The sequence below is a fragment of the Carcharhinus amblyrhynchos genome, chromosome 4 (assembly GCF_965287045.1).
Source record: "Carcharhinus amblyrhynchos chromosome 4, sCarAmb.v2.hapA, whole genome shotgun sequence".
NCBI classification, from domain to species: Eukaryota; Metazoa; Chordata; class Chondrichthyes; order Carcharhiniformes; family Carcharhinidae; genus Carcharhinus; species Carcharhinus amblyrhynchos.
The window spans coordinates 129,655,618-129,682,130 of NC_137327.1; the positions used below are offsets into that span (position 1 = coordinate 129,655,618).

Genomic DNA, 26,513 nt, shown 5'->3' on the forward strand with positions numbered 1-26,513 from the left:
TCTGCTCAGAGATCCAGACAGCAGTTTCCAGAGAAGGATATACCCCTCAAAGAGTAGAACTTCACCGAAGTAAACCTAATCTTTGACAGCTCCCGATCTCCAGACTTCAGAGACACAAAGTGTTACCTCATTCTGCAACTTCCAAGACAGTAGCTCTCATATAGCAGAATCTCAGAAAGATCCACTCCCAAATATCAGACTTAGAGAAAGACTTATTTCTTGGCAGATTCCAGTTTCCAACCTGAGACAAAAGAGAGGCACTGCTTTCTAACAATTCAAAGTAGCATCTGACTTGATTCTTCTGTGTAAGCCTAGCTCCATGCTGTCATTTGGCCAACTTGTCAATCAACCTAATGAGGTCCTACTCTGCAAAACCCCAGGAGAACCACTAAAAAGAGCTGAGCAGCATTAGTCCAGATTAAAATGAACAACCTAACAATTAGGAGCAATTACAATGCAGGCTGCTGGATATAGACAAATTTGCATTGGTAATAAAAAACCTGCTAAAACAGATCTTGCACCACAGACATGACAAATATCATCACAATTCATCTCACTGGAAAGACAACACCTCCAACAATGCATATTATCTCAATACTGCACTTGAATACCAACCTCGATTTTTGTGCTCAAGTCCTGGAAAGGAACTTGAATCCAGAATCTTGTGACTAAGGTGGGAGTGCTATCAAGTGAGCCACAGATGACACAATGTATAGCTTAACTCCCAAGGTGCTTCACAGGAGGGATATCAACCAGACTTTAACAGAGCAGAGCATGCTCCAAAACATTGGGACTGATGACTGAAAATTTGATAGAGGTAAGTATTAAGGAGTGTGTTAAGGAGAGAAAGTAGAAGAGGCAGAAAGTTTTAAGGAGGGAATTTCAGAACTTAGGGTCCAATAAGTGGAGAGAACGTCAGTGTAGCAATTGAAACAGGAAGTGCAAGAGGTCAGAAATGCAGGAGCACACAGATTTCTGAGGATTGTAGGGATGGAGGAGGTTAGAGGGACAATGACCAGCAATGTCATGGATGGAATTTAAAAACAAGGATGAGCATTTTCAAAATTACGGCAATCCTGGCCAGGAGCCACTGTATGTTGACAATCACAGGAATGTAAATTATGGTACAGGTGGCAGTGTTTCAGAAGAATTTAAGTTTATGGAGAATGGAAGATGTGCCTTGGAAATGTAAAGTCTAGAGGTAAACCAAAGCATAGTTAAGGGTTTTACAGTAGATGAGCTTACACAGGAGAAAGTGAGGCAATTGTAGAGATGGAAATAGGCAGCCATTTGGCACAGAATCACAACCAGAAGCTCACCTTGCACTCAAAGGTTGCGAACAGTCTGCTTCAGTCACAGTCAGTTGCCTGGGAGACAAGTGTGATTAAGGAACAATTGAAGACAATTGTTTTGGTCTTCCCAACATTTAATTGGAGGAAATTTCTCCTTGCTCAAATGGACGTTGGATGAGCAAGGCTGACAATTTAGAGACAGTGGAATGAGCAAGGAGATGGCAGTAAGCTAGAGATGGGTGTTGTCTTATATATTGAATTTGCATTAGTTGAGTGGTTTTTCTGTTAAAAAATGTGTCAATTTCTTAATCAAGATATTTAAGCGACTGTCTTTGAAGGTCAGGCAACTCAGTAATATTTGTGATCATTTCATACAGACTGGTTTATGTTTCTTGAACTTCTTTTAAAAGCTAGATAACACTGCTCAACCTTGGTGGCTACAGAACATTAACAATCAGCATCTGCAACAAAAACAAACTTAGCAGGTCTGGCAGCATCTGGGGACAGGGGAACACCTTTTTGAATATATATGACTCTTCTACAGAACTGAGATAGAATTATATACATACATAGCTGGAGAGGGGAGGTAGTCATGATGTGGGCATGCCGGCGTTGGACTGGCGTAAACACAGTAAGAAGTCTGACAACACCAGGTTTTAGTCCAACCTATTTATTTGATAATATACTCACAAGCTTTCGGGGTTAGCCCGAAAGGGAGGTAGGGCAGAGGAAGGTCAGAGTTGACAAAAAATTTCTTCTGTCATAGGCAAATGAATCTGTGGAATTCTTTACTACACAGGGCCGTAGAGCCTGTGTCATCAGTGTGTTCAAGGCCGAGATGGACATATTTTTAACCAAAAGGGAATCAAGGGTAATGGGGATAAGGCAGGACAGTGAAGTTAAGGATTATCATATCAAAATCAGCCACGATCTCACTGAATGGCAGAGAAGGCTCAATGGGCCGAATTGCCCACTGCTGCTTCTATATCTTAAGGTCTTATGGTCATGGCTAGAAACAGAAGATAGGAGCAGAAGGAGGCCATTTAGCCCTTCGAGTCCGCTCTGCCATTCATTACAACCATGGCTGATCATCCAACTCAATAGCCTAATCCTGCTCTTTTCCCATAACTTTTGCTCCCATTCGCCCTACGTGCTACATCCAGCTGCCTCAAATACATTCAGTGTTTTGGCAACTACTTCCTGTGGTAATGAATTCCACAGGCTCACCATTCTTTGAGTGAAGAAATGTTTCCTCACCTCTGTCCTGAATGGTCTACCCTGAATCCTCAAGAGTGTGACGCCTGCTTCTGGACTCCCCCACCACTGGAATATCTTCCCTGCATCTACTCTGTCTAGTCCTGTTAGAATTACATTAGCCTCCACAAGATTTCCCCCCACCCCCCCGCCATTCATCAGAACTCCAGCAAAAATCCTAACCAAGTCAATCTCTCCTCATACATCAATTCCGCCATCCCCAGAATCAACATGGCAAACCATCACTGCACTCCCTCGAGGGCATCCTTCCTCAGAAAAGGTGGCTAAAACTGCACACAATACTCTACATGTGGCCTCACCAAGGCCCTGTATAATTGCAACAACAAGTCTCTGTTCCTGTACTCAAAACCCCTCGCAATCAAAGCCAACATGCCAATTTGCCTTCTTTACCGCTTGCTGCATCTGCATGCTTACCTCCAGTGATTAGTACACAAGGACACCCAGGTCCCGCTGCACACTCCCCTCTCAATCAACAGCATTCAGATAGTAATCTGCCTTCTTGTATTTGCTTCCAAAGTGAACAACCTCTCACTTATTTAAATCATACCACATCTGCCATTGACTTGCCCACTCATCAATCTGTCCAGATCATGCAGAGGATCTCTGCATTCTCATCACAGTTCACCCTCCCACTAAACTATTTGTTCACTCACACAAATCATTAATATAAATTGCGAATAGCTGGAGTCCCAGCACCGATCCCTGTGGCACCCCACTAGATAGCGCCTGCAATTTGAAAAGCACCCATTAATTCCTACTTTGTTCCCTCTCTACCCAACCAGTTTTCTATCCATCTCAATACACTTCCACCAATCCCATGCACTTTAATCTTGCACAATAATCATTGGTGCAGGACTTTGACAAACACTTTCTGAAAGTCCAAATATACCACATCAACTGGTTCCCCATTATGAACTCAACTAATTACATTTTCAAAGAATTTCAACAGATTTGTTAAGCATGACTTGCCCTTCATAAATCCACACCGGCTCTGTCTGATCCTGCCAATGCTTTCTAAATACTCTGCTCTAAAGTCCTCGATAATGGATTTGAGAATTCTCCCCATGACTGACGTTAAGCTATAATTCCGTTTTTTCTCTACCTCCCTTATTCAATATTGGAATGAAATTCGCTACCCCCCAATCTTCAGGGTCTGTCTATAGTATCCTGGAAGACAACCACCAATGCACCCATTATTTCTAGAGCCGCTTCAAGTACTCTGGGATATAGATTATCACGTGCTGGGGATTTATCTGCCTTCAATCCCAGTTTTCCCAGCACCATTTCTCTACTAATACTGATCTCCCTCAGTTCTTCCCTCTCACTAAAGATGTCAAAGCTAAGGAGAGACTTAAAAGATGTCATGGACATAAGATAAAGGAGATGTGAACGATGCCATTAATACTGAGTTGAAGTGGGAAGTGACCGGAAGGTTGAGGTCATGCTTGTGGACAGAGTGAAGGTGTTCTGCAAAGCAGTCATCCAGTCTGTTTAGCTTTCCCAACATAGAAAAGACTGCACTGGGAGCAGCAAATACAATAGACTAAATTATGAAAAGTGAAATGCTGCTTCATCTGAAAGGAGTGTTTGGCCATTGGACAGTGAGGAAGAAGATAAATGGGCAGGTATTGCATGTTCTGTGATTGCATAAGAAGGTGCTACAGGAAGGGGATGAGAGGTTGGGGGAATGGAGGAGTGGACCAATGTGTCACAGAGGGAGTGACCCCTGTGCAATGCTGTCAAAGAGGGTGAAGGGGAAAGATATGTTTAATGGTGGTATCATACTGGAGTTAGTGGAAACAGTTCAATGAGGCAGAGGAAGGGGGTTATAGTATCTGCAAGCTGAGATTCATTCATGGGATGTGGGTGCCACTGGCTAGGCCAGCATTTATTGACTATGTGGATTTGATTTATTGTCACATGTATTAGTATATAGTGAAAAGCATTGTTTCTTGTCCACTAGACAGAAAGCATATTGTACATAGGAAAGGAAAGATGATGCAGAATGTAGTGTCTCAGTGATCATTAGGGAGTACAGAAAAATCAACTTAACATGAGTTAGATCTAGTCAGAAGTCTGATGGCAGCAAGGAAGAAGCTGTTCGAGTTGGTTGGTACATGACCTCAGAATCTTTTTCCCAATGGAAGGTAGTGGAAGAATGCCCGAGGTGCGTGATTATGCTGGCTGCTTTTCCGAGGCAGCAGGAAGTGTAGACAAGTGTCAATGGATGGGAGGCGTACTTCCCTAATGGACTGGGCTTTGTAGCTTCTTGTGGCCTTGGACAGAGGAGGAGCCATACCAAACTGTGATACTACAAGAAAGTATGCTTTCTATGGTGCATCTGTAAAAGTTGGTAAGAGTAGTAGCAGACAAGTCAAATTTTCTTTGTCTTCTGAGAAAGTAGAGGCGTTGGTGGGCTTTCTTAACTACAGGGTCGGCCTGGAAGGACCAGGGTAGGTTTTTGGTGATCTGGACACTTAAAAACATGAAGCTCTCGACCATTTCCACGGCATCCAAGTTATTGTAGACAGGAGGGTATCCTCCACTACGCTTCCTTATTAGTCAGGAAATTGAATTGGGTCAATTGGGATTAAAACCCGATATGACCCCAGGGCTTAATGCTCTGTATCAAGGAAGTGGCCCTAGAAATGGCGGTTGCATTGTGGTGATCATTTTCCAGCATTCCAGTGGATTGAAGGGTAGCTAATGCAACCCCACTTTTTTAAAAAGGAGGGAAAAAACAGAATTATAGACCAGCTAGTCTGACATCAGTGGTGGGCAAAATGCTGGAGTCAATTATTAAGGCTATAACATTTGAGCATTTGGAAAGCAGTGACAGGATTGGTCCAAGTCAGCATGGGTTCGCTAAAGAGAAATTGTGCTTGACAAATCTTCTGGAATTTTGAGGTTGTGACCAGTGGAGTGAACAAGGGTGAACCAGTGCTTTTGTGTATATGACTTTCGAGAGGCTTTTGACAAGATGCCACACAAGAGATTAGATGTGCAAAATTAAAACTCATGGTATTGGGGGTAAAGTATTGATGTGCTTGAGAACTGGTTGGCAGACAGGAAGCAGAAAGTGGGAATAAACAGGTCCTTTTCAGATGGCAAGCAGTGGCTAATGGGGTACCGCAGGGTTCATTAATATATATTGTGAATAGCTGGGACTCCCGCTGTTCACAGTATACATTAGTGATTTGGATGAAGGAATTGAATGCAATATCTCCAAATCTGCAGACAACACTAAGCTGTCTGGCAGTGTATGCTGTGGGGAGAATGCTAAGGCTGCTGAGTGGAAAAATACTTGGCAACTGCAATGCAGATAAATGACAGGTTATCCACTTTGGTGGCAAAAACAGGAAGGAAGATTATCTGAATGGTGACAGTTTAGGAAAAGGGGAAGTGCAATGTGACCTGGGTGTCATGGTGGAATAGTCACTCAAGGTTGGCATGCAGGTACAGCAGCCAGTGAGGAAAGCTAATAAGCATACTGGCCTTCATAGCAACTGGATTTGAGTATAGGATTAAGGATGTCTTGCTGCAGTCATACAGAGGACTGCAGAAATGCTTTAAGGATGTTCTCAAAGCATTCCTGAAGAAATCAAACATGCGTCATGGAAGTCCCTGGCATGTGACCAAACAGAATGGAGAAGCTTATTCAGGAAGACAAAGTACACGAGAAACTTCAAAGTTGAGATGTTGAACAGAGGGGAAAAAAGCTCCAAACCTTTCATCTACCCGATCCTTCAAGCACTACGTGCCCCATCTGTAGATCATATACTGGACTTATCTGCCAACTTAGAAGCGTAACCAGAGTCAAAGCAAGTCATCTTCTATTGAGGTACTGCCCAAGAAAATAGCAACAACCACAACCAGACTTATGTTGCTTAGTTTTTAATCTTTTTGCGCTGTCTCCAAACTCTCAGGCTAATTTTCTGCCTTCAATTTCCAGCTCCTCTTTTCTTCCTTCTGAATCTTAAAGTTTATTTATTAGTTGCACAAGTAGGCTTACATTAACACTGCAATTAGGTTACTGGGAAAATCCTCTAGTCACCACTTTTTTGGTACACTGAGGGAGAATTTAGCATAGTCAATGCACCTAACCAGCACATCTTTTGGACTGTGGAAGATACCAGAGCAAACTCAGACTCCATACAGACAGTGACCCAAGCCAGGAATTGAACCCAGGTCCCTGGCACTGTGAGGCAGCAGTGCTAACCACCGTGCCGCCCCAACAGCTTCTATTAAACTGCTTAGATAGTTTAAATCCTCCCCAACAAAACTAGTAAACTTGCCCACATGTATATTAGTCACAGCATTGTTAGGGAGCAACCTGCCCAACGAGTACCCTCCCAAGAGGGTCTCAATGCCCAAGGAACTAAAACCCTCACTAGAGTACCATCTCTCCAACCTCACATTCATCCCTTTCATCCTATTTCTGTACCCATTCGTACATAGCATTAGGGGTAATCATGAGATTACTATTTTTGAGATCCTGCTTCTTATCCTTTTTAACTCCAAGTCTGCCTGATGGACCTTAACCCGTTTTGCATCTGTCATTGGTGCAGTTATGGACCATGACCTCTTGCTATTCACATTCCCCCTCCAGAATGCTTACAGCCTGATATCCTTCACCCTAACACCAAGGACAACATACCATTCTGGAATCACATCTGCTACGACAAAAATGCCTTTCTGCTCCCCTAAACCATAGAATACCCTGCAATTACTACTCTTTTGACTTTTATCCGCGGTTAAGATGGTTCAGAAAACCCTGGCTTTTAAAAATTAATAAAATTACTGAACAGAGGAAATTAACTTCGAATAAAGCACCACAATGTGCCTTATACTCACCGTGCATAGACATTTACAGAACTACTGTTATGAAAACTAAACATATTTTAGATTTAAACAAGCATTTTTGAATGTATTGCACATCTTGGCCAAAATGCAAACTGCCCTGAAGCATAATGGGAAGAGTAAACTAAGTAGGCCACATTCTTTGTGAACAATAAGCCACAGAATATGTGTTAACAGAAAAGTCATGAAGCTCAAAATCTCATACTCTAAAAAAAATTCAAGTATATACATATATAAAAAAGAAAGTATTCAATTTTTACTGATAATATGGCACATTGAGGCGATGGAAATGTCACCTTGTCAACTCTGGCTTACGGTGAGAAAGCAACCATTGAAACTTATGGATTTACTCAAGTGATGTTGCTTAGTAACAGTAGGTAGGAACTCCTGGATCCTCTAGACCAATGAATTCCTAATTTTGCTGGAAGGTAGGATGTAGTTGACCAAGGTAAATAATGTATACTAATGCAATTGGAGCATTCAGTTAGGATGATAGGGTAGTCGGGAGAACTGAAGTTTCAAAAATGTATAACCATTTTGCCATTGCATTGTAAATTTCAGAAAGGAATTAGCGTGTCTGGCTGCCTTTCTCCCAGCACGTGTTGGTCAATAACTATATCTTTAACCAAGAGACTGTCATTTGCGAGTCTGTGTTTAGCTGAGTTCAGCTGAATACTTAGCATCTGAGAGAAAACCCCCACTTCACATACCTTCCCTATAAAGCCGAGCCACCATGTAATGGTTATTTATTTCTGTTTGTGTTATCAATTTGTCCATCTTTCTCCAAACACTGTAACAAAGAGAATCTTTAATTCTCTCTTTTTACCATTTTCCTACTTTGACCTTATTTTTTGGCCTTCTCGTACATTTGTATGTTCCTTCCCTCTTGTCAAACACTAGTGATCATTACCTGCATCACTATCTAAATCTCCCCCTCAGCTACTTAGTTTACAGCTCAGCTTTGGCTCCACCCTCCAGAGGAACCAACTCTCTTATCAGCATTCAGAACTGAACTAGATAGAAAGAGATGCTCTCTTCTGAACCGTCTGTTCGTGCAGTCCCTTGTAAGTTACAATGACAGTGTTAAAATCCAGGAATTTGGCGAGTGAAAAAATTCAAAGCAGAGGGAGGAAGTGCTATTCTGGATTTCACAAAAAAGAATGGCCCAAGAAAGGGAGCTGGAGCCAGCAAGGCCAGCGATCTTAAATCAGTTGGCGGTAATTAGGTGTGCAGGTAGGCTATTTTTAGGGATAAGGGTACTGCTGGCAGGACCTGTATTTATTGCCCATCCGTAATTACCCTTGAGGGACATTTTAAGAGTCAACCACATTGCTGTGAAGTCAATGTAGGCCAGACCGGGTTAGGTTTGGCAAATTTCCTTCCTTGAAGGAGATTAGTGAAGCGGATGGGTTATTATGACAATTGTTTCATGGTCATTAGACTTTAATTGTAGATTTTTATCAAATTCAAATTTCACCATTGGCAGCATATGTTTACACTACTGCCCCCTCTATACTGGGGCAACAGTTTAAACACATACTGGAAAGATACAAGCATCTTAAACTTAAGAGTAACAAGTTAAGCTCTACAATATGGTATCTTCCCATGCAATCACAAGAAGTGCAATACTGCCCTTTATCTCTTCCTCCTCACTGTTCAAGGCCCCAAATACCCCTTTCAAGTTAAGCAGCATTCCACTTGTACTTTCTTCAATTTGATTTACTGTATTCATTGCTCCCAATGCAGTCTCTTCTACATCGGGGAGACAAAGTTTAGACTGAGTGACCATTTTGCAGAACCTTTCATTAAGTCTGCAAACAATCTCAACCCCTCCCTATTGCATACTATTTTAACTCAGCACCTTGTTCCTATGTTCCCACCTTGGCTTCCTGCAATGCTCTAATGAAGCAGCATCTCATGTTCTGTTTGGGCATGTTGCAACACTTGGGATTCAATGCTGAGTTGGCAATTTTGTTTTTGACCTTTTCCCAACTTAAACCATGTTTTTTTTCAAACGTCCCTTATATGTAATGCCTTAATGCCCCCACCCTCCTACCTCAAATGGGCCATCTGTTTTTTTTGTCCTTAAAGTTGTTACTTTTAGTTGCAATTTCTACAGCTCTAACACATTCACCTCCCTTTCAGTCCTGACCAAGTGTCAAAGGACTCGAAACAATAGATAAAAGTTTATTTTTTGTCACGAGTTAGGTTTCATTAACACCGCAATGAAGTTACTGTGAAATTCCCCAGCTGTCACACTCCAGCACCCATTTGGGTACACTGGGGGAGGATTTAGCATTGCCAATGCACGTAACTAGTATGTCTTTCAGACTTTGGGAGGATCTAGAGCACCTGGAGGAAGCCCATGCAGACTCCACACAGACAGTGACCCAAGTTGGGAATAAAACCTGGGTCCCAGGCGCTGTGAGGCAGCAATGCTAACCACTGTGCCTAGATGCTGGTAGACCTGCTGAGTTTTTCCACATCCTCTGTTCATGTGATGAATAAGCATTGTGATATTCTAAACTTAATCTGAATAACTAACTGAAAACTAAATAAGGTAGATGATACTGTGCAAAGCACATGGGATCTATGGGAATCATGTCTGCAGCATGAGTCTGCAGTTACAGGAATTTTGGTTCAGTCGTTTAGCTTTAGAGAAACTTCGGGGATTGAGATTCATCAGGGAGGAGGAAAAGTTACCTGAACACTGTTCCAAGAGAGTTACACTCCTAAGGCTAGATACTTCAGAGTTGGGCCACGGTCAGGGGCAGGAGTGTGTGACTGTGATGGAGGTAGGTATAGGGATCCAGAGGTAGCACTGGAGGAGCCTCAGCCCTTCTAATTTTCCAGCAGGCTCTATGTTCTTGCAGAACGTGTGGAAGAGTAGGGACTGCAGGGAAAAATCTGTAAAGTAACAACAGCATGTGGTACAGAGTAACAGCCAACTGGATGGAGCAAGTGATTTAATTTAATATGGCACAGTATACTTAACGAGATATATGGCCCTCTGCAACGTGCCCAAGGCTGTGCATCTGACCAGTGCCAGGGTCAAGGCTGGACAGGAACTAGGAGTGGGAGGGGAAGGATTCAGTTGTTATGGTCCATGTGGGTAGCAACTACATTGGATTAAGAAAGAAGTTCTGCTGAGGAAGTATGAACAGCTAGGGACTAAACTTAAACGCAAAGGTAATAATCTCTAATACTACCTGAACCCCCAGAAAACTAGCATAAGGTTGTTAAAATCAGAGCGTGTGACTCAAAAATTGATGTGGGAAAAATTAGTTTTGATTCACAGGGCACTTTGACTGTGGAAAGTGGTAGCTGTATCATTGGGTGGCCTTCACATGAACCATTCTAGGTCCAGCACATGGGGAAAAGGGTTGTAAACTAAATAGTTGTGGAGAGGTTTGGCCTGATATTTGGAAAATTGAATTGAAAGTACAAAGCAATACAGTAGGGTAGGAGAAAGAGCATACAGCTTAAGACTGTACCAACAAACAAGGTCAGAGTAGGAAAATGGCAAAAAGACAGAACTAAAATTTCTTTAAAGCTTGCAACATTTGGAACAAGATGGATGAATTGACAGCATAAACAGAAATAAGTATATGGTATGATAGCCATTACAGAGGCATGGTTGCAAAGCGACCACAGTTGAGGCTAATATCACAGAGCATTTAACATTTCAGAAGGACAAGAAGAAAAGATGAGGTAGCTTGGTTATTAAAAGGTGAGATAGCACAGTTGTAAGCCATGAGCCTGGTTTGCAGGATCTAAATTGGGGTGGCACAGTAGCACAGTGCTTAGAACATAAGAACATAAGAAATAGGAGCAGGAGTAGGCCATCTAGCCCTTCGAGCCTGCCCCGCCATTCAATAAGATCATGGCTGATCTGTCGTGGCTCAGTTCCACATTCCCGCCCTCTCCCCATAACCCTTAATCCCCTCTCCCGCGTCTTAAAAATATTTAGCGAGGTAGCCTCCACCACTTCAACTGGCAGAGAATTCCAGATTCACCACCCTTTGAGTGAAGAAGTTCTTCCTCAACTCTGTTCTAAACCCCCCCCCCCCTTTATCTTAAGGCTGTGCCCCCTAGTCCTACTATCCTTTGAGCAGGAAGAGTCTCTCCACCTCTATCCTATCCATCCCATTCATCATCTTATACGTCTCAATGAGATCTCCCCTCATTCTTCTAAACTCTAACGAGTACAAGCCTAGTTTATTCAGCCTCTCCTCATAGCTCAACCCCCTCAACTCTGGCATCAGCCTAGTAAACCTCCTCTGCCAAAATATCCTTGCGTAAGTATGGCGCCCAAAACTGCACACAGTACTCCAGCTGCAGCCTCACTAATGCCCTATACAGCTGCAGCAAGACCTCCCTACTTTTATACTCAATCCCCCTCGCTAAGAAGGCCAGCATCCCATTCGCCTTCCTGACCACCTGCTGCACCTGCAAGCTGGGTTTTTGCGACTCATGCACAAGGACCCCGAGGTCCCTCTGCACCGTCGCCTGCTGCAGTTTTTCACCACATAAGTAATAATCCTTCCTACCGTTATTCCTACCAAAGTGGACCACCTTGCACTTGCCAACATTAAATTCCATTTGCCAGTTCCTGGCCCATTCGCCCAGCCCATCTAGATCCTTCTGCAGACTCTCTACACCCTCTGCACAATTTGCCGTTCCACCAATCTTGGTGTCATCAGCAAATTTCGACACCATACACTCGGTTCCCTCCTCCAGATCATCTATATAAATGGTAAATAGCTGATTGCTACTTCACAACGCCACAGAACCAGATATGATTTCTGGCTTGGGTCACTGTGTGGAATTTGCGTGCTCTGTCTGTGTGGGTTTCCTCCAGATGCTCCGGTTTCCTCCCACATTCTGAAAGACATGCTGATTAGCTGCATTGATCCGAATAGGCAGTGGACTGTGGCGACTAGGGAATTTCACAGCAACTTCATTGCAGTGTAAATGTAAGCCTTACTTGTGACTAATAAATAATCTTTAACTTTAAACAAAGAATCAGTCTGGGTGGGAAAATAAATGTCAAAGTAGTAATTGTGGGGGACCTTCCCAACAATAACTACCCTGTAGGACAGAATCAAGAAATAATGAGGGCTTGTTCATTTCATTTTATTACTCATGGGATGTGGGTGCCACTGTCTAGGTCAGCCGTCTTCTTGAATGACGGGTACTGCAAAAATCATGGGAGGCTTTGATCATCATATACTTTAGACAATTCAAATTGGCAAAGGTAGCTTTGGAAGATGAATTCATAAGAATGTATTTGGGATAAAATACATTTTGGAACCAACTGGGAAACAGGCTATGTTAGATCTGGTAAAACAACGATTGAAGATGCTGGCGTTGGACCGAGGTAAATACAGTAAGTCTCACGAAACCAGGTTAAAGTCCAACAAGTTTATTTGGTAGCAAAAGCCACTGGCTTTTGGAGCACTGCTCCTTCATCAGGTAAGTGGGAGTTCTGTTCACAAATAGGGTATATAAAGACAAACTCAATTTACAAAATTATGGTTGGAATGCACATCTTTACAGGAATCAAGTCTTAAAGGTACAGACAATGTGAGTGGAGAGAGTTAAGCACAGGTTAAAGAGATATGTATTGTCTCCGACCAAGACAGTTAAGAGATTTTGCAAGCATAGGCAAGTCATGGGGGTTACAGACAGTGTGACATGAACCCAAGATCCCAATTGAGGCTGTCCTCATGTGCGGAACTTGGCCATCAGTCTCTGTTCAGCGACTCTGCGTTGTCGTGTGTCGTGAAGGCCGCCTTGGAGAACACTTACCCTAAAAGAGGCCAAATGCCCATGACCGCTGAAGTGTTCCCAACAGGAAGTGAACACTCTTGCCTGGTGATTGTCAAGCATAATTCATTCATCTGTTGTCGTAGCATTTGCATGGTCTCCCCAATATACCATGCCTTGGGACATCCTTTCCTGCAGCGTATCAGGTAGATAACGTTGGTCAAGTTGCAAGTGTACTGTGTACCTGGTGGATGGTATTCTCACATGAGATGATGGCATGTGTTGATGACCCGGCATGTCTTGCAGAGGTTGCTGTGGCAGGGTTGTATGGTGTCGTGGTCACTGTTCTGAGAATAAAGCGGCATGGTAGCACAGTGGTTAGCGCGGCTGCTTCACAGTTCCAAAGACCTGGGTTCGATTCCTGGCTTGGATCACCGTCTGTGTGGAGTTTGCACATTCTTGTGTCTGTGTCGGTTTCCTCCGCATGCTCTGGTTTCCTCCCACAGTCCAAAGACGTGAGGGGTAGGTTGATTGGCCATGCTAAAATTGCCCCTTAGTGTCCTGAGATGCGTAGAGGGGTTAACGGTAGGGCCTGGGTGGGATTGTGGTCAGTGCAACTTGACGGGCCAGATGGCCTCTTTCTGTACTGTAGGGTTTCTACGATTCTGATGATTCTTGCAACTCGGCCAACGTTGTCTACCTGATACACTGCAGGAAAGAATGTCCTGAGGCATGGTCCATACTACATTGGAGAGACCACGTAGACGCTGCGACAACAGATGAACGAACGCCGCTCGACAATCACCAGGCAAGAGTGTTCTCTTCCTGTTGGGGAACACTTCAGCAGTCACGGGCATTCAGCCTCTGATCTTCGGGTTAAGTGTTCTCCAAGGCAACCTTCACGACAACGCAGAGTTTCTGAGCAGAGACTGATAGCGAAGTTCTGCACACGAGGATGGCCTCAAACATCTCAGGTTCATGTCACAGTATCTGTAACCCCCATGACTTGCTTAGGCTTGCAAAAATTTCACTAACTGCCCAGGCTGGAGACAATACACATCTCTAACCTGTGCTTAACCCTCTCTCCACTCACATTGACTATACCTTTAAGAATTGATTCCTATAAAGACTCACATTCCAACCATTATTTTGTAAATTGAGTTTGTGTCTTTATATGCCCTGTTTGTGAACAGAACTCCCACTTACCTGATGAAGGAGCAGCACTCTGAAAGCTAGTGGCTTTTGCTACCAAATAAGCCTGTTGGGCTTTAACCTAGTGTTCTAAGGCCTTTTGCAAAGTATAATGAAACAGAATTTAAGGACTCATCGTAAAGGATCCTATAGATATGTCTGATCATATCATTCAATTTGATGGTGAGAAATGTCGTTCTGATACTAGTGACTACAACTTCATAAAGGCAATTAAAGGGTAGAAAGATGAGTTGGCAGACATGGAAAACAAAAATAGGTTAAGAGGTAATATGGTAGATAAGCAATGGCAGAGTTTTAAAGATTTTACGAAGGTATTTCATAACTCTGAACTAAGGTATATTCTACTGAGAATGGAAAAACTCCAAGAAGAATCTGTGGCTAACTAAGAAAGTCAAGGGTGGTATCAAATTTAAAAAAAATGTGCAATGCTGCAAAGATTAATGGTAGGCTAGAGGATTGGGAAAAGTAGAAACTAGCACAGCAAAAATGGGGGGGTGGGGGGAAATCAAACAATGGGAGAAACTGAAAGAGAAAATGGGAGAAAACTCAAGAAATATAAAAACAAAATAAAAGCTTCTACAGGTACAAAGAAAGGATAGAAGATAATGATCTTTAGATGGCAAGACTGGGTAATTAACAATGGAATAAGGAAATGGCTGAGACTTTGAACAAATTTTTTACCTGTCTTTGCAGTAGAAAACACAAAATGGGCCCTAAGGGGTAAACAGGGGTAAATGAAGGGAGAAACATAAAACAATGACGAGAGAAAATATATTGGGAAAACTAATACTACTAAAGGCTGGTGGGTCCCCAGGACCAAATGGCCTGCATTCTAGAGTCTTAGAGGAAGTGGCTGCAGAAATGGTGAATACATTGGTTGCAATCTTCCAAAATTCCAAGATTCTAGGAAGGTCCAAGCAGCTTTGTAAACCACAAATCTAACAACATTTAAGGAGAGAGACTGGAAGCAGGAACCTGTAGGCCAGTTAGTCCAACGTCTGTCATTGGGAAAATGTTAGAATCCATTACTGTAGAGGCAATAGTCTGACATTTAAAAAATTACATCATCAGGCAGAGTTAACATGGTTTTGTAAAAAAAATCTGTCTCTCAGATTTATTAGAGCTCTCTGAGGATGTGACAAGCAGAATGCATAAGGGGAACTCGTAGCTGTGTCGTATTGGATTTCAATTGGGAATCTGATAAGGAACTACATAAATGGTTACGACACAAAATCAGAGCTCATGATGTAGAGAGCGATATGTTAGCATTAGTTGTTCTGGATGCATAGTGGCGAGTACTACTGCCTCACAGCATCAGGGTTTGATTCCAGCCTTGGGTTACTATTCGTGTGGAGTTTGTGCAATCCGCCTATAGTCGTGTAGGTTTCCTCCGGGTGCTCTGATTTCTTCCTATAGTCCAAAGATGTCAAAGTTAGGTGGATTAGCCATGTTTGTGTGAGGGATTACAGGAGTAGTGTGGAGCGGAGGTGGGTCTGAAAAGATGCTCTTTTTTGGTACAGACTTGATGGGCCCAAAGGACTGCTTCTGCACTGAAGGAATTCCATGAACAAAAGATTGGCCAACTAACTGAAAACAGAATCAGGATAAATTAATTATTTTCATGCAGACAAGATGTAACTAGTGGAATGCCACAGGGATTGGTACTGAGGTCTGAACTATTTTATGATCTATATTAATGACTTAGATGAAGGGACTGAGTAGCCAAATCTGCAGATGATATAAAGATAGGTAAGAAATCAAGTTGCAAGAAAGTCATGAAAGGTCTCAAAAGGTACATGAAGCAAGCAGGCAAAAATTACCAGAAGCTGCAAGGAAGGGACAAAATGTGCGAACGTCATTTTGCAACCAGGAATTATACAAATGCAGAAAAACTTGATAATACAACAAACTTAAAGATTGTGTCTGAATGCACAAAGCATTCAGAACAAAATTAAAGAGACAGAAGGTTATGATTTGGTGGCAATTACTAAAACAAGGAGTTACAAGGAGACCAGGGCTAGGAATTTAATATGCAAGGGTACTCAATATTTCAGAAGGATTGTCAGAAAGAAAAGGAAGGTAGTGTACTTTCCGACTGAAGGAAGGAATCATTGCTATAGTGAGAAATTATATAAGCAGTGGAGATCAAAATATGGAATCAGTTCAGGTGGAAATAAGGAATAGCAAAGGAAAGTCATCACTGGTGGGAGTAATCACTAGGTCCCCAAACAGTAATTCTGCAGTGGGACACAGTATAAACCAGGAAATACTGGGGACTTGTAAGAAAGACGCAGCTATAATCATGGGGAATTTTAATTGGATTAACCAAATTGGAAAAGCTAGCTTCAAGGGAGAGTTCAGTGAATGTGTTAGAGATTGTTTCATGGATCAATACGTTGTGGAACAAACCAGAAAGCAGACTATCCCGGATTTGGTATTGTGTAACGAACAGGGGTTAATTAATGAACTCAGTTAGGGATCCTTGAGGGAAGAGTGATCATAGAATGATTAAATTCAAAATTCAGTTTGAGGATGAGAAACCGGAGTTCCACACTTGCATTCTGGAGTTAAACAAAGCTAATTACACAGTCGTGAGGACTGGCTTCGCCCTAGTGGATGTGCACTGGTAGATATTCAATGCCTCCCAACTAATACATTTCAAAGAAAAAAGATTGTAAGAGAAGAAAATATACATCCGTGACTAAGCAAGGAAGTTAGACAACAAAGACAAAATATAATGCATACCAAACTGCAAACGCCAGTGGCAGGCTGGTAGATGTTGGAAAGCTTGTAAAAATCAACGAAGGTTACTAAAAAAGTAACTACGCCTTTAAAGTAGAGAAGTCTTCCAATAACTGTACAGAGAATTAATCTGACTATGCTAAAATACAATGTACAGTCAGATGCCCTTACTTGAGGCATATACTTGCATTAGAAGCAGTTCGGAGAAGGTTCGCGAGGCTGAAGGGATTGTCTTTTCAGGAAAGATTGAACAGGTTGTGTTTAAATGCATTGGAATTAAGAAGGATAAAACGTGATCTTATTAAGACACAAAAGATTCTGAGGTGGGTGTTGCTATGATAGATGTTGAGAAGATGGTTCACCTGGTGAGGGAATTCAGAACTAGGAGTTAAGAATAAGGAGTCTCTCATTCAAGAGACAAGTGAGCAAGAATGTCATTTCAGAAGGTCATTAGTGTTTGGAATTCACTTCCCTAGAGAGTCGTTGAATATATTGAAGGCTGAAGTAGACATATTTTCGATCATTAAGGAAGTCATGGGTTATAGAGGATAGGCAGGCAACTGGATTCAAGGTTACATTCAGATCTGCCACAATTTTATCAAATGGTGGAGCAGGCTTGATCAGCCGAACATCTGAATCCTGCTCATATTTTCTATGATTTATTAAACTGTGGGGTGATCACTTCCTGAAACATGCAATGCAAAAAGTACACATTCTCATGGATGGACTGCAATGACACTAGCTGTTGCACAGCTCCAAAGCCCATAGCTCACACGACTCCAAATGACATCACTTCCTGCAGCTATGGTTGTCCAGGACACTGGGAAGCCTGCTGGAGTTCCGATGTGGCACACAACATGGATTCCTCAAGACTGGAGTGCCTTACATGCTGCAATTTGTTAGATTAACCCACTTAACACCAAAATGTTCTTATTACTTTTCTTAATTTACTAAACAAAAAGTTCTTCAGCTATAGTTGGCTTGTTCAGTTATCTAATTAGTCTTCAACCTATTTGATACCTTGGGTAAATAGCTTCAATGTTATTAACTTTTATCATTTGAAAGTAATTTAGGCCAAACACCTAACTCTGGAGAAGAGGAAACAAAGCTCTAACACTCACCAATCATTTGCAATAGCTTATCTTCCTGGTCCCACATCTCTACCTCTGGTACAGCCCAAGAAATAATCCCCCCCCCCATTTCTTATCTACATTCTATCCTTTAATGATATTGTTCAGAAATACTGTTAATGTTCACAATTATGCTGTTGACAAAACACCACATCTCATTTCCACCACAGATGCTAAATTGCCCCACTCTTGGCCAACAGACGAGGGTATGGAACTCAGGGAGAGAAACGGCAAGGTTCTTGAGCAAACTTACATAGGGAAGCATAAGCGTTGGGGGTGTTGGCAGACTTAAAATGGATAAATCTCCAAGTCTATTGTGTCCCAGGATGCTGTAGGAGGCAAGGGAGGAGATTGCAGGGGCTCTGGCCCAAATTTTTAATTTCTCTCTGGCCACAGTCCTCTAGAAGACCGGGGTACTGTAATTTGGTTCCGCTATTTAAGAAGCGTTGTAAGATAAGCCAGGGAATCACAAACTAGTGAGTCTCACATCAGTAGTAGTTTTAAAGTTTACTGATTTGTATCACAAGTAGGCTTACTACAATGAAGTTAATGCAAAAATCCCCAAGTCTCCACACTCCGGCACCTGTACATTGAGGGAGAATTTAGTATGGCAAATGAACCTAATCAGGATGTCTTTGGGACTACGGGAGGACACTGGAGTACCCAGAGGAAACACAGGGTGAATGACACAGTGAGAATATGCAGACTCCACACAAACAGTGATCCAAACCAAGAACTGAACCCGGGTGCCTGGCACTAAAAGGCAGCAGCGCTAACCACTGTCACCAGATGCTTCCCCAGATAGGGAAACTATTGGAAAAAATTCTGAAGGAGAGGATTTATCTTCACTTGGAGAGGCAAGGCTTAATTAGGGATAGTCAGCATGGCTTTGTCAGAGGGAGGATCATGCCTAACAAATTTGATTGAATTTTTTTGAGGTGGTGCCCAGGTGCAAAGATCAGGGTAACGCAGTTGATGTAGTTTAAATGAATTTCAGCAAAGCCTTTTGTCTACGTCCCATAGGGGAGGCTTAAAAAGATAAATACACATGGAATACAGGGTAAATTGATAAAGTGGATTCAAAATTGGCTCAGTTGGGGAATTCCACAGTAACTTTATTGCAGTTCCAATAAGCCTTGCTTGTGACTAATAAACTTAAAAAAAGTTGTAAGCTGATGAAAGAAGTCTGCTTTAGTGACTGAAAGCATATCACATGGATCTGTGCACAGCCTCTATATGGGGGGTAGAATTAGTAAGTTTGGGGATGACACAAAGATTAGCCAACCACTCGGCCAGTGTGTCTTGGGCGACAAGATGGGCAGGTCAAATGGACAGATAAGTGGCAGATGGAATTTAACCCTGAAAAATGTGAGGTGATTCACTCTTTGAAGAGTAATTTGACAAAGTAGTATTCAATGAATGACATGACACTAGGAAGTTCTGTGGGACAAAGGGACCTTGGCATGTTTGTCCGTAGACCTCAAAGCAGAAGGGCATGTTAGTAAGGTGGTGAAAAACATTTGGGACATTTGCCTTATCAACTGAGGCACAGATTGCAAAAGCAGGGAAGTCGTATTGGATTGTACAGAACTTTGGTGAGGCCACAGCTAGAGTACTGTGCGCTGTTCTAGTCATCATGTTACAGGAAGTATGTGATTACACTGGAGTGGGGGCAGAGGAGATTCATCAGGATGCTACTTGGGTTGGAACATTTAAGTTATGAAGAGAGATTGGATAGGCTTGGCTCGTTTTTGTTGGAGCAGAAAAGACCGAGGGGTGATCCGATCGAGGTGTAAAAGGACACGGACAGAATGGATAGGGAGCAGCTGTTCCCCTCAGTTGAAGGGTCAGTCGTGAGGGGACACAAGGTGAATGGCAGGAAGTTTGCGGGAGGCACAATGAGGGAAATAACTTTACTTAGAGGGTGGTGAAGGCCTGGAATGCGCCACCTGGGAGGATGGTAGAGCTATGTTGCCTCACAACCTTTAAAAAGTACCTGGATGAGCAGCAGGTGCGACATAATATTTAAGGCTTTAGGCCAAGTGTTGGTAACTGGGTTTAGGTGGAGATCAGGCATTTCTCACGTGTCAGTGAACTTGGCAGGCAGAAGGGCCTCTTCTGCACTACATAATTCTATGAATACTGAATGAACAGAAATTCCCCAATTAAATACAAATAAGATAAAAGCCATTCTCTTCCGTGCCCATGACAAGCTCCAAAACCAAACTAGCAACTGCATCCATCTTCAACAACTGTCTGAGGCTGAAGCAGACTGTTTGCAAACTTTGTTATACTTGACTCAGATGTTTTGGCTACATTTCCATGTCATCTTCAAGACTACCTACTTCCAACAAGTGCCCGAACTCAACTCATCTGCAGCAGGAAATCTCAACTATGCTATTTTTACCTCTAGACCACTCCATTTGACACTCCTGGCCAGCTTCCTACATTCTGTAAAGCTGCGGTCATCCAAAACTGTGGCCCGTACTCTTGATTGCACCAAGTTCCAAACACTAATTGCCATTGCGACCACTGACCAACTACAGCCCCCAAACCATGCCTCAATCTTTCTAGCTTTTAAATCCCTCACCTTTGTAATATCCTTCACACCAGCCTTCATCCTATGCGATATCGACACATCTAACTTTGGCAGCTTGAGCACTAGGGATTTTAATTGTTCCACTAACGTGGCAGTGCTTTTAGTAGCTTAGGCCCACTCCGGAATTCCTTCCCTGCACGGCTCCACATCTCTATCCTTTATATCCTTAAAATCTGCCTCTTTGACCAAGCTTTTAGACCATCTACCCTAATATCGGCTTGCATGGCTCAATTTCAAATTTTGCCTTAAACACACCTGCAAAGTATCTTGGTACATGTTATTATGTTAGAACTACGATATAAACACAAGTTATTATTGGTGTATAAAGAATAAACTAAGATAATTGTCATTTTATTTAAATAATTAACATGTAAGGATACAGAAGAACTACTAAGCACAATCATGGACAATGAACGAATTCACAGGATGTCAGCTTGGTCTCAAATATTAATTATATAATCAATCTTTTTTTTAATGCAATGTGTTATAATGATCAGGCATGCACTTGCCTGAAAGGGCAGGGGAGCAAACACAATAGTAACTTTGGAATGGAAATTGGATATTTACTTGAAAAGAAGAAACCTGCAAAGATATGGGGAAAGAACAAATGTGGGACTAACTAGACAGCTTTATCAAATAGTCAGCACAGATACAATAAGCCAAACGTACTCCTCCTATGTTGTATAATTCTTAGAAAATCTATTCCAAGTTTGCAGCAAGTACCTCAGAAGTCAGCATTGGGCCCACTGCTCTTACTGATATGCACTGGACCTAGACTTGGGGACACAGGATGTAATTTTATGGTCTGCAGATGATATGTACCTACTGGGTATAGGTCACAGCATACACTATCTCCAAGTGGAAAGCAATTTGGGATTGGTGACTCCAGAGCACACATGGCGGTCTAGATTGGTACCTACAATGTAATTGATTCCTTACATAATGAGAAATTGTGTTTTTTGGTTTAAGGTTACTTTGTTGTGAAGCCAATATCTTTACTCAGTAAATACAGAAGAAAGAAATCAAATCAGAGCTACCATTCCACACCCTTATCCAATGGCCTCCTGGAAGAATATCTGGCACAGGTTGGATTTGGTTATTTCCACATCATTCTTCAACCCAGCCCCTTATGTTGAGTAAGATCACTTGCAAATGCCCACTTCGGTAATTCACTATTAGACCAAACTTGCCTGAAAAGAAATAATCCAGAAAGAACTGCTGCCTTGCAAAATGAAAGGGTAAGAGAAAAAAATTTAAAACAAAAAAATTAGCTGACGTGATAAATTTACTGAATGAATTAAGTCCATACCAGCCTCTAGCTATTAAACTGGTGAGGATTTTCTCCTGTGGAGATAGAGAAAACATTTATCAACCACACAGATCCTCTCTTTACAGGGATAATAAATTAAACTGTTGACCACTAAAATTTAGCAGCCAAACAATTTAGCACCAAAGATCAGAGGCAATTATGACTTTCGACAGTGATGCAGTAAACTGTTTACTGTGTAACAGCACAGAACTATCAGTCTACCCAACTCCTCCTCAAATGGCAAAAAGGTGAAGGGCCATGGTTCACACTGTAGATCATACCCTGATTTAAGAGAACAGCAGGAAGTATTATAAAACAGAAAATGCTGGAAACTCTCAGCAGGTCTGACAGCATCTGTGGAGAGAGAATAGAGCCAACATTTCGAGATAGGATGATACTTTGTCAGAATTTCATCAGGATGACCCTACATCAGAATATTTTGCTTTTATTTTATTAAAGCAGGAAGTATTGATGAGCAAAGTTGAAATTTTAAAAGGCTCAGGAGCATAGGAGGAAGGAATAATCTGGGAGTGGGTTAAAACTTTTCATTTCAAAAGTGTGTGGATGAAGCATTCATGATAGAACGAGATGTCTGTTGATATAATCTAGATTATTTTCATTATCTAGACAGATCTTTTAATGTGTTGTATCGAGGAATGCACTGCATTGGCAGAAGTCCTGTTTTGTAGATGAGGCATTAAGTTAAGGCCTCATCCAGCTGTTCAAGCAGACATAAAGATCCCATGGTACTTGGGAGAACAGTGGATCCAGTGGTACTATGTATCTGAAGAACAGCTGATCCATGATGGTACTATTTGAGTAAGGAGTTTTCCTTTTATCTTGGTCAATATTCCATTTTCACCAATTACCACAAAAAAGATCAAATCATTCATCTCACTTCATGTTGATGGATCTTGGCTGCCATATTTGCCAACCACAGCTCAAAAGTAATTCTTTTGATGTAGTATGTCAGCAAAGTCCTAAGAGATTATAAATAAGAGTTGTCTGTTATCCTAGTGCAAATAAGGTGTGTTAGTTGGTGTTAAAGAATATTGTTTTGCAATAGTTTATGAATAAGGCTATATTTCTGGCAAAATACAAGACTTACATCTTTGGCCATGTTAATGATTCTTTTATTGCTGAATTTTGGATACTTCTGTTGCCAAAGCTAGAACATGCAGGATTTCATCTAAACAGTACCTAAATAGAAAAGAATGGAATTAAGTAAATCTTTAAGTCAGGTTCTTTATTCCAAAATTAAACAAAAATTGTTATGTATGTCTTAATTCAATTCAGCTCCACATAAATTAAACACTCGTAAATAACTTGTCATACATAAAGCTACATTACATACAAAACAACATTAATTTTGTTCAGCTATCCAATCAATCCTTTTCATTATATTCTGTGGCTTTTAACTTTTTAAGGATTATACACATTTGCTTGAAGTAATATTTGAAAATATTGCTAAGCACAAATACCATAGGCAATGGGAAACTAAAGCTTGGTAATGTATATAAGCAAAAACTTAATTTGGAAATTACTGAAACAGACTATTGGGGCCTAGTACTCCCTAAGCAACTAGGTAAATGATGCAAAACCTGATAAAATGATCTGCAGTTCATATTAGTTCTCTACATCAAAACCCTTGAACGCCGGTATTACTTTTGCAAAGTAACGTCAAATACAAAAGGAATGAAATATATTGAGACAAAACGTTAACAACTGGTTTCCTGCAGATCACCCAGCAACAAGGCCTCGCCAGGCCTCATGGCCTACCCACCAAATACAGGAATATGAAATACAAACACTGTCACGTTTAATAATCGCAAGGATTTTGTTTTCGTGCTAAAGACCCAGTGCTTTCCCCGGGTTCTATCCGCCCTGCTGTTGTCGAGCAGAAAATAAAACATTTTGGAAAAAAATTACACTTTTTACTTTGCAAGCATGCTCGAAGTAAACCTTTTGAGAGCTTTCCTTCATCAATATATTTTGTGGCTTTTCAAATTTCATATGATAGCTATTAAAAAAACTCTGCACATTTACAACAAAAAAGTTCGGACGATTTTAAAAGAAAAGTTTCGGAAAAATTAACCTGCAACTAAACTGTTTTTGTCTTTCCTCTTTTCCTGATGCTTTGCAATACCCACTCTATTGCTGTATTTGGAGGCGTTTCAATTTTTAAAAAAATTAAAGCATAAGCTAAATTCGTGCGTTTAAGTAATTTTGGCTGCATTTGCAATTCACCCTCCCACCTTCAACTTGGGATCCCGACTCCGGTTCTCTCGACACCAACCCCTCCTCTGGAACCTACAGGCCTTGAAGCCAGGGGCTCTCTTACTGTAAACAACCTAATCCAAGTCTGCAAAGCAGCAGTAGATGGAACTCATAGCGACACTGGATGATTATAGCTTGGAAAGGGGCGAAGGCTGGGGGTAAGTGAGGGGGTTAGTTCACGTTTTTTAAAAAGACGTATAATTCTCTTCCCTCCACTCCTTAATTCGGGTCTGAAAGGAAATTAAACAACAAGAAAAGCCTTCTATGAAAACCATCCCCCCCCCCCCCCGAGAGATAAAATCTCGACCAGAAACTTAAGAAAAGCTCAGTTCAATCTAAAATTAAGCCGATCACATTTTTCTTAAGAAAGAGCGAGGTAAAGCGAATGATACCTTTTAATAAATATAAATCTGTCGATTCCACGGGCGGCGCTTTCTCAGTTTTTGTTCCCCCAGGGGGTGGTGATGGTGTTAAGAGGAGGGGGGAAATAAATTTAAAATAAATATAACAGCAATCGACGAATGCAGAGAGCAGTGGGGGGGAAGGGGGGTGAGTGAAGCTAACCACCGCGTCTCGTCCAGCACAAGACACATCAGGGGAGTGGATTGAAAATAAAAACTCCTCAGCCCCGATAAACTGGAATTACATTGTCATTATCCTCTGGGCGGGGGGTTGGGGGTTAGTTTTTTTTGTTTTGTCAGTATTTTCGGTGCTGGTGTTTAAAAAAAAGGAGGGAGCCAAGGTGTCCGGATCGCCGTGTGTTGATATTTTTTCTTTCTTTCAGGCGGCTGTAGTAAACTTGCTGCTGCCGCCCTCCCCCGCTTGCTCCGGACTCCCAACCTCAGCGGCGCACCAACTAAAATGAAGCCGCTTCCAGCGGCTCGCGACTGTTTTCATCCTCAACCGATCTTGGCGGTGTCCGGCTCGCGCCGCCCTCCCATTGGCTGCCCGCTGGGCCCCGCCCCCAGCGGCCTTGCCATTGGCCCGCCGGCCCATCTGACCCCCGCCCTCGCCCGCCGGTTGGCTCTCGCCGCCGACCAATCTGAGCAGCGCTCACAACCGGGGTGGGGGGGGAGGAGGCGGACGCCGATTATTGGTGGAGCCTCGGCCAACGTGCCCTTTCCATTGGCCCATGGCTGGAGGCTTTCTATTGGTCGGCCGCTGGAGCAACCGCCTCCTCTTTTTGAAAGTCACCGGAGCGCGCGCGCCAGTGAACGTTTCAGAGATTGGGTTTACCTCAGGGAGGATAATATTCGGCAGCAGTCAAAGTCCAGTTAGGTTTAACTTCGAATTTCTGCAGGTACAGTCAGAGAAATATACAGCATGGAAACAGGCGTTTCAGCCCAACGAACCCGACTGAACTGGTCCCATTTGCCTGCCTTTGGCCCATATCCCTCTGAGCTTTCCCATCCATGCACCTGTCCAAATGTCTTTTAAATGTCGTGTTTAAAGTTTATTTGCGTATTAGTGTCGCAAGTAGGCTTACATTAACACTGCAATGAAGCTAGTGTGAAAATCTGCCTTGTTGCCACACTCTGGCACCTGTTTCGCTACACTGAGGGAGAATTTAGCACGACACCTGGGGGTCTTTGTGCGCAAGTGGCAAAAACCCAGTCTGCAGGTGCAGCAGGTGATGAAGAGGGCGAATGGGATGTTGGCCTTTATAGCGAGGGAGATAGAATATAAAAGCAGGGAGGTCTTGCTGCAACTGTACAGGGCACTGGTGAGGCTGCAGCTGGAGTACTGTGTGCAGTTTTGGTCACCGCATTTGTGAAAGGATATGTTGGCCTTGGAGGGAGTGCAGAGAAGGTTCACTAGGCTGATACCGTAGATGAGGGTGTTAGCCTATGACGAGGGACTAAATAGACTGGGTCTGTACTTGTTAGAGTTTAGAAGGCTGAGGGGGGGATCTTGTGGAGACATATAAGATAATGAAGGGGATAGGTAGGGTAGAGGTAGAGAGATTCTTCCTGCTTAGAAAGGATAGCAGAACTAGAGGGCACAGCCTCAAGATAAGGGGGGGGGGGTGCAGTTTTAGATCGGAGTTG

The 26,513-nt window shown here is 42.3% G+C and overlaps 1 protein-coding gene across 2 annotated transcripts in view; it reads right to left on the bottom strand.

The window, feature by feature from the left end:
* LOC145342358 (transcription factor Dp-1-like) overlaps window positions 1-25,310 on the bottom strand; it is a 62,865-nt gene extending 37,555 nt beyond the window's left edge. For both annotated transcript variants that reach the window (XM_080187879.1, XM_080187878.1), the window contains exons 1-2: window positions 24,858-25,310; window positions 23,297-23,388 (exon numbers count right to left, since the gene is read on the bottom strand). In XM_080187879.1, the coding sequence (XP_080044005.1) occupies window positions 23,297-23,308 (12 nt within the window). In that variant the 5' untranslated portion in view covers window positions 23,309-23,388; window positions 24,858-25,310. The remainder of the gene's footprint in view (window positions 1-23,296; window positions 23,389-24,857) is intronic.
* Between the last annotated feature and the right edge of the window lie 1,203 nt (window positions 25,311-26,513).